Source organism: Nelusetta ayraudi, unplaced genomic scaffold, assembly GCF_046127955.1.
Source record: "Nelusetta ayraudi isolate G7.1 ecotype Tasmania unplaced genomic scaffold, CSIRO-AGI_Nayr_v1 ptg000092l, whole genome shotgun sequence".
NCBI lineage: Eukaryota > Metazoa > Chordata > Actinopteri > Tetraodontiformes > Monacanthidae > Nelusetta > Nelusetta ayraudi.
The window spans coordinates 4,218,065-4,233,531 of NW_027466142.1; the positions used below are offsets into that span (position 1 = coordinate 4,218,065).

The 15,467-nt window shown below is 42.3% G+C and overlaps 4 protein-coding genes across 4 annotated transcripts; 3 read left to right on the forward strand and 1 right to left on the reverse strand.

Moving 5' to 3' along the window:
- The first annotated feature begins 12 nt into the window (after positions 1 to 12).
- dhfr (dihydrofolate reductase) lies at positions 13 to 3,084 on the forward strand. The gene is made up of 6 exons (XM_076047080.1): positions 13 to 152; positions 287 to 336; positions 1,037 to 1,142; positions 2,088 to 2,211; positions 2,460 to 2,578; positions 2,929 to 3,084. The coding sequence occupies exons 1-6, from the start codon at positions 25 to 27 to the stop codon at positions 3,011 to 3,013; spliced, it is 612 nt and encodes a 203-aa protein (XP_075903195.1). The 5' UTR covers positions 13 to 24; the 3' UTR covers positions 3,014 to 3,084.
- A 1,411-nt stretch (positions 3,085 to 4,495) lies between these two features.
- ankrd34bb (ankyrin repeat domain 34Bb) lies at positions 4,496 to 7,935 on the forward strand. The gene is made up of 3 exons (XM_076047078.1): positions 4,496 to 4,519; positions 5,879 to 6,168; positions 6,288 to 7,935. The coding sequence occupies exons 2-3, from the start codon at positions 5,966 to 5,968 to the stop codon at positions 7,762 to 7,764; spliced, it is 1,680 nt and encodes a 559-aa protein (XP_075903193.1). The 5' UTR covers positions 4,496 to 4,519; positions 5,879 to 5,965; the 3' UTR covers positions 7,765 to 7,935.
- A 345-nt stretch (positions 7,936 to 8,280) lies between these two features.
- fam151b (family with sequence similarity 151 member B) lies at positions 8,281 to 12,643 on the reverse strand. Its single transcript, XM_076047079.1, has 6 exons — positions 12,544 to 12,643; positions 12,325 to 12,450; positions 10,632 to 10,797; positions 10,326 to 10,543; positions 9,772 to 9,907; positions 8,281 to 9,583 (listed from the first exon to the last, which is right to left on the reverse strand). The coding sequence occupies exons 1-6, from the start codon at positions 12,632 to 12,634 to the stop codon at positions 9,436 to 9,438; spliced, it is 885 nt and encodes a 294-aa protein (XP_075903194.1). The 5' UTR covers positions 12,635 to 12,643; the 3' UTR covers positions 8,281 to 9,435.
- Positions 12,644 to 13,102: 459 nt separating this feature from the next.
- LOC142902182 (perforin-1-like) lies at positions 13,103 to 14,427 on the forward strand. Its single transcript, XM_076047049.1, has 2 exons — positions 13,103 to 13,190; positions 13,860 to 14,427. The coding sequence occupies exons 1-2, from the start codon at positions 13,118 to 13,120 to the stop codon at positions 14,270 to 14,272; spliced, it is 486 nt and encodes a 161-aa protein (XP_075903164.1). The 5' UTR covers positions 13,103 to 13,117; the 3' UTR covers positions 14,273 to 14,427.
- The last annotated feature ends 1,040 nt before the right edge of the window (positions 14,428 to 15,467 follow it).

Here is a 15,467-nt window from a genome sequence, read left to right on the forward strand (position 1 = left end):
TTAAATCGGCGGGGTAATGAACGCATGCTGCTGCTGAGACAGCTGCCTGTCTGTGAGACAATGACTCGTGCACTCAACGCTATCGTGGCGGTGTGTCCCAACGGTGGGATCGGGAAGGATGGCGACCTGCCCTGGCACCCTGTCCGACTCAAGTAAGACAGGGTGGCATACCTTCGGTGCATTTAGTGGAATATATTACACACATAAATACAACTAGAACTGCTCAGACAAACAAATCCTTTGTTAATACTCTGCACGTTTTAACTATCGTTTTGCTCTCTTGCAGTAACGAATTTAAACACTTCCGAAAGATGACGTCGACTCCGTCTGTAGAAGGTGAGGTTCTCGTTTCTTCGCGTGTGTGTGTGTGTGTGTGTGTGTGTGTGTGTGTGTGTGTGTGTGTGTGTGTGTGTGTGTGTGTGTGTGTGTGTGTGTGTGTCGTTTGGGAAATGTCACGAGTTTGTCTCAGTCCAGAGGTCGTTGTTCTTTCAGCGCACAGAGCAGAAAGTTATGAGTGCAGCGATTTAACAAGCGACCACTCGTCTCCCAGAGACCTGGGTGTAGAGCAAAGTCCTCGCAGGGAAGCCACCTTCTCTGTCTAACAGCGAGTTTGACAGCACTGAGTGATGCCAATCAATGGAGCAAGATCGAAAGTCCACATTCAATCCCCATTAGACGATAAACATAGACTGACATTTCTTTTGTTTTCATTTGTGTTTATTTGCTTCTGTTTAATTTCATATATTTATTCACTATCTGAATTATTTTCCCCCATCCGTCCGTTTTCTAAGACTGTTGAGCCTGGACTGGAGACCCAGAGCACCAGTCTATTGTAATGTTAAGTCAAAACCATCATCCACATTTGCATTTACACCTACCAATAGTTCAGAGTCCTTTAAACCCAGCATACATGTTTTTGTAGGGAAGGAAGGAAGCAAAGTATCTGGAGAGAAAAAGATCGACTGATGAACTGACAGTTGATGAACCGTGTAGGCCAGCGGAGAGATTCCTTAATCCTGACCTTTCTGCCCTGCAGGCAAGAAGAATGTGGTGATCATGGGTAGAAAAACCTGGTTTTCCATCCCAAAAAAGAACAGACCTCTCAATAACCGAATTAACATCGTCCTCAGCAGGAATTTAATGTATGTATCCGTGTCATTCATACATGTACTGTATACTGAATCCCCTAAATGTGTTAAAAAAAAAAAAAAAAAAAAAGAGGCTACGTTCTCTTGGCCTGATATGCTGCTGATATTTAGAAGAGACAAAATAAATCATTAGGGATGCAAATTATCTATTGATTAATTCATTAATCGACAGTTGATTGACCCTATCGATGGATTAACAATTAATTGATAAGTGGCGATTTTTCCTGAGAACCTGAATTTCACAATGAAAACTGTAAGGAAGAAGACTTATTTAACCCTTAATAAATGTTGAGGGTCCAATGTGACCCATTTTTACATGAGAGAACAGTAAAAACACTCTAAACATTTATCTCTGACTTTAAGTTGACTTCTCATGGGTCACATTTCAACTTAAAAAAATAAAAATAAAAAAGTAACTTGTAGGTGAATTGCCCTTTCCTGCCATTGCACTGCTATAATGATGTTAACTACCTGTGTAAAAAAAAAAAAGTTCAATTAATTGCGACTAATTTAATTTACTTTTTGTTAACATCCCTACTTGTCATATCACCTGCCTTTCAAAATAATGACACCATTTTTTGGATGTCGTGATTATCCTCAATGTTATAATAACCATGCAAAAAGAAAAAACACTACAATGTTCTACTGGGAATATGAGACAGACAAAGACCCTGCAATCTCATAAAATCAATATGGCTACGGCACTTTAATGTCACTGGCCAAGATGTACCAATAGTTAACACTTTGTTTGACTGACCTAAATATAGTTGGATAGAAATGCACCTCCTGAAGGGAACCAGTGGTACCAACACTTTCTCATTAGAACCTCTGAATCCACTGGTTTGGGTGCTTTTTAGTGGGCAACAGTCATGTGACAAAGTGTAAAGTGCTTGAAGACAAAGACATGTTTGATTTTTGTTGTTGCGTCCTCTCCTCCAGAGATGCTCCTGCAGGAGCCCACTACCTGGCAAACGACTTTGACTCGGCTCTTGAGCTGGTTGAAAGGAAGCTGGCGGAAGAGGCTGACCAGATCTGGGTTCTAGGAGGTTCCTCACTCTACAAGGTGAGGAACACTGAACACCCGGGCTTGTTTCACTGCTTATCCGTAACCTTTTCCCCTGCTCTTTTCCCTCTCCAAAAAAAAACCACCAAACTCAGGAATAAATCAACTGAACAGCATTTGGCACCCAACCATCCAATTACAGTTGAACTTTAGCCACACGAGGGCAGTCAGACAACAGCAAGCCTCAGCATGAGGTCTTTTCAACACAACTCTACAATCCTAGTTTGACTTTAGTTTCTTGTTCCCAGGAAATGATGGCGGCGAGCTCTGCGACCAGGAGGCTGTTTGTCACACAGATCCTGAAGCAGTTTGAGTGCGACACCTTCCTGCCTGAAATCAGCAAAGACAAGTATCGCCTGTTGCCAGAGTAAGATTTAGCACAGCCATAAGAACATAACGCCTGTTGGCGTTTTTTCAGATGATTACACATCACTCAGTCCATATTATTTATTCAACAAATGAATCATTTGAACACGTACGAAAGAACCTCCGATGACACTGGATCCAGGGAGAACGTTGAAAGCCTCCACAGAGAGGACCAGTGACCGTCTTCTCCACTTTTTATGCTTTCTTCACATACACTTGACAAGCCTGCAGCGATTCAGATATTCTCAATTAAAAATGGGAGAAATGAAGTCAGTCAGTTCTGATATTGCGAAAGCTGTGGATTTTGCGCAGGTCAGATGGAATCGATGAATCGCTTTGTTGCGTCCACAGGTTTCCAGGAGTTCCACAAGAGCTGCAGGAGGAAAACGGCATCCAGTACAAGTTTGAAGTGTATGAGAGCATCGAGCATCATTGAGGGGGGCAGGGTTGGTTCTTTTTCCAAGTGTTTTGTAACTATTATGTTGTAAACCTGTGCGAGTAATAATTAAAAAATAAAAATAAAAAGAGTAATAAATACTGATTTATTTTTTTTAAACATTGCCTTTATTTACATTTATGAACAAATGTGGTTAAAACTGATCTTTTTCATAAAAAAAAAAAAAAATCATTGGCATGGCATTTTTTTGTTAACTGGTGTCAAAGTTTAATTATTCCTTCTGGAAATAAACCTACCGATGAGGCTAATCTGGACAGTTTGGACAAATTAAAACAACATCTAAGTCATTTGTGACTGAGGTGTCACCCTACCTTTGCCCTATGACAGTTGGGTTCCAGGAGACCCCTGCAACACTGAGCTCTGGAGGAAGCGAGTGTTGAAAATGGATGGATGGATGGATAGATGGATAGATGGATATTCTCTGCTAGCATGTTCACTCAGATGTGACATCTCCGCTTCCTGTTTGACCCCCAGCTCTGTCTTCTCGTCACTGACTCTTGCCTTCGTTTGGCTTCCTGATGGGCCCAGTATGAAACCAGCAGTCATTAGAACCTTCCTTGTTCGTCCTGCCTTGTAGCCGCAAAACGTGCTTATCTTTGAAAGAAGTGACGACTGGTAAGAGACCAAGGTTAGACACGGCTGATCAGTTTTGTCTCTCCTCACCGTTTTGCGTTCCAATTGTTCAGAATGTCTCATGTGAGACATACTATGGTTCAGCAGTGCTGTTTATCTGGAGTTCGTGTTTATCTGCTAGAGTAGGTGCATTCCAGGTCCATTTATGTTATTTCTGTTTTTACTTCTTTGATAAATAGCACCTTTTACATTGTAGTTTTGCCTCACCTCCTCTGTTAACGGTTGTTTTTTTTTAATCACTCACCATTTACCAACTTGTTCTTATCTCACTTCCCTTACCCAAAACATGCTGAGTCCTAGCAATCATTATTATTTAATCACATATACATACAGTATGTTGGCCCCTCCCTTTTTGCAGATGTATTATACGGGCCACTGACTGATGTGAAATCAATTTATGGATTTGTGGGGGGATTGCGAGTGATTTTTCATTCTATTATGAATATTACGTCAATGAAATTCTGTGTTGTGCAATCTTTGCCAGAATTAGTCTGTCTGCAGCCTTGAACGTTCCAGTGACGTCAGCACTGTTGTCACTTAACAGAGTCCTACCTGCGCAAACACTTTGCTAAAGACTTGTGTCTGTAGTGTGGCTGCACATAATAGAATGCGCTGCCATTGGCTGTCTGCCTCCTGCTCGTCGGCTGCCATTGGCCAGCTCCTCACTTTTATCTGACATATGAGTCTTCTCTCGCTTCTCCTGCTCAGCGTTCTCCTGCGTGGATGTCTGCTCCTGAGGCTGCTTTCTTCTCAGTCTGCATGGCTGCGAACTATGAATTGAAGGGCGTGCCTTTTTTTTAATTTTTAATTTTTTTTTATTTAGCATCTTTTACAATAATGAGGAAAAAGCAGGTAAGTGAGTCATCATTCGATCATTAATTTGAACAATTTGCACTTCAAATTGTACTTAATTGTGAAATTTAATGTTTCCACAGTCTCTTAGTGCCCTAAATTTATTCAGGCAATTTTTTCCTGTTTTTCCATGTTCCCTCTTCAGGTATACTAGATGTTTAAATATATATATATATATATATATATATATATATATATATATATATGTATATGTCTTTGAGAATTGTTGTTTTAACATAACAGAAGTAAGCAAGCCAGCAGAATTAAAAAAAAATATATATATGAATGAGAGGAGATTGAATTTGTTTTCTAAGTTTATGTTTATGTGTGTGTGCAAGGAGACCCTGCATATCCATCCAACTAATCAAAATAAAACATTTCAAAAGATACAGGATAAAAAAAAACAACTAAGTACATAATAATATTCACAATATTTAATGTTTTGTTTGTGTTTGCACATTTAACTGGCATCCCCTCTCCCTCACCATTTGTCTCACCATGCATTTTACTTTTTTTTTGTCGTCTTTTGTCTTATTTTATGTATTGCACACGTTGTGTGGGTGGTCTGGTACATTTTTTTTCATTGTGATTTTTCTCTCTCTTTTTTTTTAAACCGTTCTCTTGTACACATGCCGTGAGGCATTGAGGGTCTTTTCCAAAATGTGGACCTTGTCTGCAGACGAGAGCACACATTTCTTTGTAATAGTTCAATGCATTGACATCATGATAGACGCATGCACATTTATGTAAAAGCATCACTCACAAGAACGATGACTAATATCGGTCCTTTATTTGATGAAATGTTATAGAATGACGTTGTCTCTGTTGTATTCTTTCATCAGCTATTCCGTCTGGCTGTTGCTTTTGAAGGCCAAGCCTGTACCCTCAAAGAAACACCAACAGGGTTTAAATGTCACAGCGCTGAAAAGGCTGCAAACAGTGATGCCAGAACAATACATCCGGTTGGCAAAGCTGCGCCTTAACTTGCAGCAACTGTGTAACCTTGTAAAATATAAGTCACAGTTTCAGCCGGCAACAAAAGGAGTGAACCTTGCGCGCTCTGAATGCAGAAATGTGTGTGCGTCATCTCTGTCAGAGACGGACAATTGCATAAAAAAATAAAAAGAAATTCAAGGCAACATACATCCAGGCCTTTTTTGAAGTTAACATGAGGCTAGATGCCTGCAGCAATCTGGAACACGAATGTTCCAGATTGTTGTGAGATTTGTGGAGAAGTGTCATTGCCAATTGTTTAAACCCCCCTCCCCCCAAAAAAAAAACAAAACAAAAAAAAAAACACATGTCCAGAAAATCCATATGATTAAAATAAAGACTTACCCTTGTATTCCTCTATTTTAGGGACTGGGGTGCATGTGTTTGGACACCAAGTGAGGACTGCTCAACTGCTAAATTAAAAGGCAGATTTAGGTGACCAAATTCCTAAACATGGAAGATACAACAGAGGTCCGAACTGATGGCAATTCACTGCTAAAGGCCGTCTATTTGAGTCGCCTGCGTCTGACTCGGCTGCTCCTTGAGGGAGGGGCCTATATTAATGAAAGTAACGAAAATGGGGAGACGCCACTAATGGTGGCCTGCAAGAGTCACCACACAGACTCGCAAAGTGTGCCAAAACCCAAGATGGTTCGGTATGTCCTCCCAAGTGACATGCATGTTTCTCAATCATGACAACGCATGTTTTCTCATTAAAAAGGTTACAATGTGGGTGTTTTTATGTCGTCATATGTGTGGTTACCTCTCTCAATAGGTATCTCCTTGAAAGCGGCGCCGATCCGAACATCCAGGACAAGACTGGAAAAACGGCTCTGATGCACGCTTGCCTTGAACGGGTCGGGACTGACGTCGTGTCGATTCTGCTGAGCAGCGGAGCCGACCCGACCATCGAGGATCACGCAGGCCTGTCGGCGTTGATTCACGCCGTCAATACCAGCAACAGGGAGGTGCTCAGGGTCCTGCTTGACGCCTGCAAAGCCAAGGGGAAGGAAGTCATCATCATCGTCACCAACAAGCTTCCAACTGGCCACCACACCACCAAACAGTATCTGAATGTTCCTCCGCTGGCCGACCTGGAGGAGCGCCTGCATTCTAACCTGACGCCTTGTTGCAATCCGCTCAATGAGGTCGAGGCACAAGCTCCCGCACGGAGTTCCTCAGCAAGCGCCTCCCCACAGTCCGGTAGCCCTCGTCTAGGCCTCAGGGATTGCGCTCAAGTCGCATCACAGCCAGCTTCCCCAATCCAGCACCCCGGTCCCATGTGCGGTCTTGGATCGAGTAAGCGACATCATCTGCAAAGGTTGCTCTCTGAACAATGGTCCAAAAGTCCCTCTCTCTTGCTCCAGCAGAGCCAGGCTTCCTCGCTGACCGAGGAACCCCCGCAGGTCATGACTGAGGGTGAGCTGTCGCTCCGAGTCAACGGTCACACCTTTCTCTGTAGACCTCCGCCCGTTACGCGTCACCACAGCGTCGACGTGAAAGACACAACGGGATCGCTAAAGACTCTTGAGAACAGGTCGGGGAATGAAAATGAGAGGAAAGCTGGGAAAAGAGGATTTGGTAGGAAGATGTCGTACGACAGCAGCACAAGTGCACTGCACTCTGTGTCGCACCCAAACTTGCACCAAGACGGTTTCCCATTCCCCCACGAACCCGGCCCTGTGGATGAAGACTCCCCCGACTCTCTTCGGCATCTCAATGTGTCCAGTTTGCAAAACGTGGTACGTCGACGGAACATCGGAATTGACCACTACAGCTCAGACTCTCAGTTGCCACAGTTTGGCAGACCAGATAGCGGCAACAAGGGCGGCGCCGGACACGAAATGGAACCGGAGAGGCACAGGCTGATCTACAGCCCATCCTCCACACTGTCAGAATCCAGGGAGTCGTTGGAGAGCTCTCACCAGAGGCGAGGCGCCGTCGGGCAGGAGCGGAGGGGATCCGGGGCGCTTCTCCTGGACCACATTGCCCACACTCGTCCTGGATACCTCCCACCTCTGAATCCCCACGCACCTATACCAGACATTGGAGTCAGCTCCAGCTCCTCACACCTGCTTAGCGAAATCAGCAAGACGCTCAACAGCGGTTTCGCAGGCTCAAAGCCCGTTCCGCCAAGCGCAGCCAACATTCTGAGGGACCTGAAGGGGTCGAAAATGATGTGGAGACGCCACTCGATGCAGAGCGAGCAAATAAAGCAGCTGGTGGACTTTAAAGAATGTTTTGGCCACTAGAGTATCGGCAACTAGCGGAACATTACATCTATCTGAAGAATGAATGTGGTTTTACAAAATAAAAAAAAACAAATGCCCCGTGTGTACATAGGATACCGCCGATGATGCTGGCCCCTCGAGCCTGCCTGTATCTTCTCTTAACTAAGTTCGAATGAGTTTGAGATTCATGGCCATGAAAATTGCACAAAGGAGAGGCAACAAGTGGACTAGTTGTGTGGACAACTTGACCAATAAAAAGCAGGAAATTTACAGGAAGTCGTGTGTTTTATAACAGCAATGCAAAGACGTGTAAGTAGTGACAATAGTGCTTTCTATTTCGTTTTGTTTGCTTGGACTGCTTTTGAAAAATTGGTTTTAAAAATGGACTTTGTGTAACCAAAGCCATGCGACGTAGGAACGACAGACGTACGTGCGACTTTTGCCAGTGGTAATCTTAACACAATAATCTTCATGATCTACTTTATGCTGGTTTTGATTACCACAATGGACCTTTCAACTCCGAGAACATGACTGCTCTGGAGGAGACGCGCTTTTAGTTTATGCATATGTAATACGCAATGAGGACAACAAAAATGTACCTAATGATTCATAATTGAGGCAACAACCAGAACATATCTGACTGACTGTGGTGTAACAGCCACAACCTGAAGGTACTTTGCGCCCTAAAAGACATTTTAATTTATTTCAAACCTTAAAAAAACTGACATCTGGTAATAACAGGAAAATATATGCTAAACAATTTAATTATTACAGCAGTACTACAAAAATAGTTAATGTTGATTATCTGCAAGGCCTGTGAGTTACATATGATAACATAAAAAAAAAATCAAGTGTTTTTGGATCAAGGAGCACTTTACATTGTAGATGCTGGAACAGATCAGAATTCATCAACAGAAGCTGAACAGAGTGCAGGCAAAGAAACGGCCTCCCTTTCAGAAAGCCTCGTTTCTAAAAAGCCTGGATCCTTGAAAATTTCAGTCTCGGAATGTTTTTCACCCGCAGAGTTGCCAGTGGCAACACTCTAAAAGGTACACAAACCCTCGGACTGCTCCGTCGTATTTATGAAATATTTATGCATTTATGAAGGATGCTACTATGTAAAAAAAAAAAAAGAAAAGTGTCACTTTTAAAAAGGAGTGCATGTTACATCTTAAAGGAACGGTGACAAGAAAAATAAATAAAGCATTTTTAACATATTCAAATAAAATTCACACAATTAGAATAACAATAAAAACAGTCAGATTTACCACAGTGAAATACACTTAAATAAAACATGGTACAACAAGTTGGATTAAAACAAGGTCTTCTAAATGAACTTTTAAAATTAATCCTGTACTTCAGAGGTAGCCAGTGGATTGAAGCAACAATACATGATGAGATGTGGTACCGTTTTCGCTTCTCTAATAATAACAATAATAAAATAAATATTGGGGGAAAAAAAAAACCCCAACAACTCTCTAATGCTTATTAGAGGCCATTCACAAGGAGAGGAACCTCACTACACACAGTACTGTTGTCTACCTTCAAACATGAACTTTGGTGATCCTGGTCCCAAGTCAAGTGGCAGCACATTATGATGCTTGCCAACATCGCTTAACTACAGACAAAGTCTGCAAGCCAAGTTCCGCTGCAGCCTGAGGCAGAGGGCAGCGCAGCTTCACTGGCAGACTTTCAGGTGCCGCCGTGCACCACAATCTCAGCTCTTATGGAGTCTGGTAGGTCATAATATATCCTTCTCATTTCAAATTCTTTTCTATAAAGGAGCATATCCTTGAGGGTCAAGTCCTCATTGTGGCCAGTCCACACAGTTAGCGTGTACCTGTGAACGACAACAGAGAGCGTGAGCGCACTCACATTCACCACAAGAAAACGCTACTTTGTTTGAATAAAAAATAACCTTCAATCTTCTCGATTAAAGCATCTTTAAGAGAAAAAAAGGCGAGTAGATTTCAGTAAAATTGTGCGCGGAAGACGTCGTCAATGAATAACTTCCGTGTTAATGATCACCTGTCTGACTGCTGCAGCAGCCAGCTGAGCTGGGGAAGGGACTGGGCCATCAGCGACGCTCGCACTGGGAAGGTGACTGGATGTTTAAGTCTTCTACAGAGCTCCTCCATCTCATGCACATTATCCCAGCTGTAACCTGCATAGTGTCAGAACACAAGTGAGGCCTGGTACGCTACTTCCTCGTTAGACCATTGCATTTCTGCTGCTGGTGCCATCGAAGACACACACAATCACAATTAATCACAGAATCTTCACAGTTAACTGCGATTAATCGCGGTTTGAATTGTATGTGTAAAATTCTGTTATAATTCTATATTTGGATAGGCAATAAAAAAACACCAGGACTGTATTCTAACTGGTTACCACAATGCCCAAACATTGATTATTTTTCAAAGTTTTAATCAATTTGTAAATATTATTTAAAATAAATAAATAAATAAAACCCAACAAGACATCATTAACACATTTCAACTCAACTCAGCTGATTTAACACGTCAACAAAGCAAACGGCAGAGTGTAAACAAACGCAGCAGCAGGGGATGAGGCCTGCTCACCTGGGTTATCCACCCCAGCGCTCCATCCTGTGGTCCAGCCGAGAGAGAGAACAGTGCTGGTGGGCAGAGCGCTCACAGCAGAGAGGAAGCCGTGCGGGTCGAGTGGCTTGGCGTGGCCCCCGGGACCGGTGAGGACGTCTGCATTGATCCACACGGGACGTCCTGCCTCGGTAGGAACCTCCTCCAGCAGAACCAAAGACGGAGACACTGCATCCAGGCTGCGAGGAGAACCAACTCAGAGTCAGCGGCTGCCACAGGGAGCCATGCATCACTGGAGAGCAGGTTGCTGCATTAGCGACGTCTCACCTCTTGAAGTCCAGTTTTATTCCTTTGGTGCGATCCTTCGCTGCTGCTGCTGCCAGCCACTCCCTCAACGTGATGTCGCTGTCCGTCTGAGGAGGGTGTGCCATTACTGGCTCTCGCGGGTCAGCGCCTCTCATGATGACGTCAGCCTCGATCATATGGCACGGACCTGAGTCGCAGTGGACGGCATTTGTCATTGCGTCAGGGTACGACTCAGGAAACACGAGCAGATTTCAGCAAACAGATTCCTTTATTTATGGCTCTTTAGTTTCAGCAGGCAGAATGAGAATCCTGCACCTGCACGGCAGGTCAGGAACACGGGGGGACTGGAGCTGACGATCAGACAAAGCAGGTCTGTCATGACCGGGTTCAAACAGACTGGCTGATTGCTGCACATGAGGAACAGGTGAGTGGGAAAAAAGTGGCGGGAAATCTCTTCAACGGGAAGTTGACCAAATAAGGGCAATAGGATGTTGTGAGCCCCGACGGACAGAGGGAGACAAAAACACTAAAACGGGAGGGAATCCTGACACATTGGGTGATCCCCTAACACATATGTGTCAAACTCTGGCCCGCGGGTCAAGTTTGGCCCGCAGTGTTATTATATTTGGTCCACGAGGCAATACAAAACTACTAGAGCTGGCCCGCTGGTATTATACAACACACGTTCTGCTAATACTACAAATCCCAGAATGCTCTGCTGGTATTCTGGCAGATTACAGACTCTTACAGTATTAAGTAATTTTTTCTTACTGCACCTTTTCTTGCTACTCCAATGCATGGGCTTGGACACTGATTGAAGGATATTAGTATTAGTTAATTGGTTTATTATTGCTTTTTTATAATTTTTACATTTATTATTAGCCTGTGGAAAAGGGTTACTGTTGAAATTTAAACGAGAAGTTTTATTTTGATTTTCTTTTATATTTAATATGAAATTTGATTTTGCATGTGTGCAATGTGAAGTTATTTATTATATAGTATTAAGCTTTGCTTGTTCCATATTCAGTATTGGAGCAAATCTTGTTTGGGTCCATATGAAAAAAGTTCACCGTTATATCCGGAGGCAGACTTTTTCAATAAATATCAATGTTGGCCCGCGACTTTGTCCAACTTGTACAGTTTGGTCCACTGTATTTGAGTTTGACACCCCTGCTCGAAGATATGAATTGAAACACAGAAACCTTGTCATTGTTATTTGAAAACACTTTTGCCAATTTCAAATTTAAAAACACTGCCACAATAGCAAAAGAGAGAGGTGGCCTGGAAGCAAAATGTTTAATATTTAAATAAATATACACACTAAGGTGAAACTTTAAGTGGAAACGATTGGAATCATACTGAATAAAAAACTTTTTATATGTCCACCAAAAACAAAACAAAACAAACAAACAAACAACAAACCAACCAACCCAGCTCTAATTCTATTCCACCAGAGGGCAACACAGCATGTTGTTCGAGGCAGTGATGCGGAGGCGTTTCAATGAGGTAAGAAAGAAAGATAGCGGAACATTGGGTTTGTTGAATAACAAAACCTGCGTCGACCAGGTTCATTTCACAGCCACTGCGCAGCAACACACTCTGAGTCAAAGGGAGCTCTCTCTCCGTGAAACGGGCTACAGTTAGCAAGTTTCCGGGTGAGCAAACTTGGTGTTTGTCCATCAAACCCGTTGAGTGGAACTTGTTCGGTTGGTACCTGCGAGGGCTTCTGTCAGCCGGCTTCGACTGTTGACAGCGTGCGACCACGTGACCTCAGCGGCGTCTTTCTGGTTTATCTGCCGCTGACGGAAGAAGTACTCCATAGTCTGGTCCTCCATCTGGGCTGCGGCGAAGAAACAACAGCTACAAATAGCTTGGATTCTGAAATGTAATATGACTGACTGTGTAAAAACACAGTTCCGCTATATTGTTTTACCGTTATAACTCCAAGTAAAGTATATAAATAGTGTGGAGAGTCCAAGCACAAATAAAGCCATACGACAGAAGACAGCTCGCGTTCTCCCCATGTTGGTTCCCGTTGCTGGCTATTTTTTTTTTTTTTATTTAGATACCACAGCGCCCCCTCCTGAACAGGAGTATAAGCGGTTACGTGTGAGCTTCTATTACGTTCGTCATCCAGAATTTTGTTGAACATTTAACTAATTGCTTACTGTCTATTTACAACCTTTATCGTTAAAAAAAAAAAAAGTTCATCATTATGACTAATATGTTATATTAATTATGTTATCTTTTGTTTGATTCACAAGCTTCACTTAAAAAAAAAAATCACCACTACAAAAAACAAAACAAAACATATAATGTACATATACTTGAAGATAAGTACATTCATTAACTTTAATTGAGAGCAAATAGAGTTTTATTTGGGGATGTATTGAGGTCCGGTTGCTTTTCCAAAATTTAGGTCTGTTTCTGTTACATTGTGTAATCCTGAGAGTGCAACAGATTGTTGACCAGTAATCACTTTTTGGGGGGTGTTTAATCAAGCTGATATGAGTTCTTTAGGGGTGTATATAACATGTGGCAGGACAGCCAGCAATGAGCAGAAAGGTATCGAGATTACAGGTAAGAAAACCCCAGATGAGACAATATTTTATTACTACTATTTTTTAGGCATAATTACTTGATCTTGATTGAGTTTTTTTCCCCCAACATTTTATAGTATTAAAAATAAAAACAGTGATGATCTGCACATTTGTTTTAAGTAAGTAAGCGCATTAAGTAAAGTTAAGTAAAAGTAAAATAGGACGTGTGAGTAAGCAAATTATCTTTGCCACACTATCTTTCAAGGGAGGTTTGTGTTTGTGTTTGTTTGTGTAAAAGAGACTAAAGTGATTTAGTAAGTAATTATATTGATTAAATATTAATTACATAACACATTGTATTTATTCAGCTGCAAGGGAGCAACATTTTCACACTGGCTATCAGTGAAGATATTACAACATAATGTTAATGTTTCATTCAATACAATTTGTGCGCAAATAAAACAGGGATCACCATTTTAAGTCACATTCATCCGATATTAGTGAACATCAAGATTTATTGACTGCTGGAGATTAGTGCACGGTTCTGATGACAAAGTGATCACACTTGAAAAAGTGATTAAACTGTTTTCAATAGAAACTTCAACAGTACTTTAATAAAAAGTTCTTAAAGTACTTCAAGACGTTTCAAGAGTGTATTTTAGATCTCGATTTCCTGCTCCCCCCCCCTACCCCCCCACCCCCCACACAGCATCCCAAGGAACCATGGCCTCCCGTCTATCTCTCTTCTTGCTGGTTGTGTGCAGTCTGGCTGTGGCTCAAGCCCAGTTGAGGGTGTTTAACCTGCGTGCCTCAGATCTTCCCTCTGGCCTCTTGGCAGTCACAGACGGCTACGTTACGGTTTTCAGTGGTTCGACCCTCCTGGGGAAAACGGCTGTTCGCAATAACGACAAGAATCCCTGGTGGGAGGAGGAGTTCACCTGGTTCCTTGCCGAGGAGGGTGATACTCTGAAGCTCGAAGTCCATGACAGTGACTTTCTCTTTGACGACTTGATCGGAACATGCGCGAGGCAAATGATTTTCGGAACCTATAATATCAACTGCTTCTTGGAGAAAGGAGGCACTCTCCATTACTCCTACACCCTTGGCTGGGAAGGGCAATAGCGAGACTATGGTGAATCTGCTGCACCTGAAACAGTGATTTGAATGGATCAGCTGAGAGAGGTTTGATTAGAGCAGTCAAACGGGTTTGATGACCACAATTTGCAACAGCATCCAAGGTTGTAAATATGAAATAAAAAATGCAGCAAAAAAGCAAATGTTCCTTCTTTTGGCTTTGCCATTTTACATGTAAATTAAATACATTTTGTTCAATCTATTTACATTTAATTTGGTATTCATTTTGTTGGATATCCATTTCAGTTTAGTACATCCTGGCATTGTATTGCTTATCTTATTGCCACATTTGGAAAGGGTATTGCTTGTTCAACCTGAACCAAGAAAAAAAAGGACTGAACTATTATCTTGTACCCCCCCCCCCCAAAAAAAAAAGGAGGTGTTAGGCACTTTTGCATACCTGCACCTGCAATGGGTGGATTTTTGGGCTATCTTGTTGACAGCTTGACATATGCCACCAGCAGGCTTCCAGTGTGGTGTGACAAAGTTGCTTCATGACAATGGAGATAAGGATAAAAAGAGACTTATGTCAGGCAATCTAGGGGAAAAAACTGTAGGGCACTCTATAACCATCAAAACACCTTCATTTTGGTAGCGGACTTTAAAGAAAACACTTTGTCTGGAATGTTGTTCCGGCTTCGCATTTGACTTGAAGCGACTGTCTTGTGATGTTACGTTATTATGATTTCATAGTGTGGTGAATGTGAAGGTAACAACTTGCCGACATGAGCGTTTTGGAGTTGGTGAGAAGTTTGCATCTCTGTCCCTTGGATCTCAAAACAACAGGCACTGATAATTCAAGGTAATGTACCAACTCATATGACTGCAGGCAATGTGCCAATGGGCGAATTTGCCAAAATGTTGAACTTAAAATGGACCAAAGAGCACTTCTAACTCAATTCACAGGAGCCCGAGCAACATCAACAACAATCAACATAAACATCTATCATTTACCATTGACAAAATCATGGTAGATATCGGATAAATAGTAACTCCTGTGTGAAAACATGTCCTGCTTGTTATCGATAAAGATGAGCGCAATGACGACAGTGATAAGCACTGTCGTTTTATACAAGAAGGTTGCAGGGTTGATTTTCACCGAGGCCTTCCTGTGTGAGTTTGCATGTGAACTGTGTACTGTGTGCTTCCTCCCAGATCTTGACTGACATCTCAAAAATCTATT

Bases quoted from the DNA above. Each gene is read 5' to 3' on its own strand.
- dhfr (XM_076047080.1), top strand. From the start codon at position 25: ATGCTGCTGCTGAGACAGCTGCCTGTCTGTGAGACAATGACTCGTGCA. The intron at 337-1,036 runs GTGAGGTTCTCG...TCTGCCCTGCAG, and splicing joins GTCGACTCCGTCTGTAGAAG to GCAAGAAGAATGTGGTGATC. The intron at 2,212-2,459 runs GTGAGGAACACT...TCTTGTTCCCAG, and splicing joins GAGGTTCCTCACTCTACAAG to GAAATGATGGCGGCGAGCTC.
- LOC142902182 (XM_076047049.1), top strand. From the start codon at position 13,118: ATGAGTTCTTTAGGGGTGTATATAACATGTGGCAGGACAGCCAGCAAT. The intron at 13,191-13,859 runs GTAAGAAAACCC...CCCCCCACACAG, and splicing joins GAAAGGTATCGAGATTACAG to CATCCCAAGGAACCATGGCC.
- fam151b (XM_076047079.1), bottom strand. From the start codon at position 12,634: ATGGGGAGAACGCGAGCTGTCTTCTGTCGTATGGCTTTATTTGTGCTT. The intron at 10,544-10,631 runs GTGAGACGTCGC...TTCTCCTCGCAG, and splicing joins ATAAAACTGGACTTCAAGAG to CCTGGATGCAGTGTCTCCGT. The intron at 9,908-10,325 runs GTGAGCAGGCCT...GACACTATGCAG, and splicing joins CGCTGGGGTGGATAACCCAG to GTTACAGCTGGGATAATGTG.
- ankrd34bb (XM_076047078.1), top strand. From the start codon at position 5,966: ATGGAAGATACAACAGAGGTCCGAACTGATGGCAATTCACTGCTAAAG. The intron at 6,169-6,287 runs GTATGTCCTCCC...CTCTCTCAATAG, and splicing joins CCAAAACCCAAGATGGTTCG to GTATCTCCTTGAAAGCGGCG.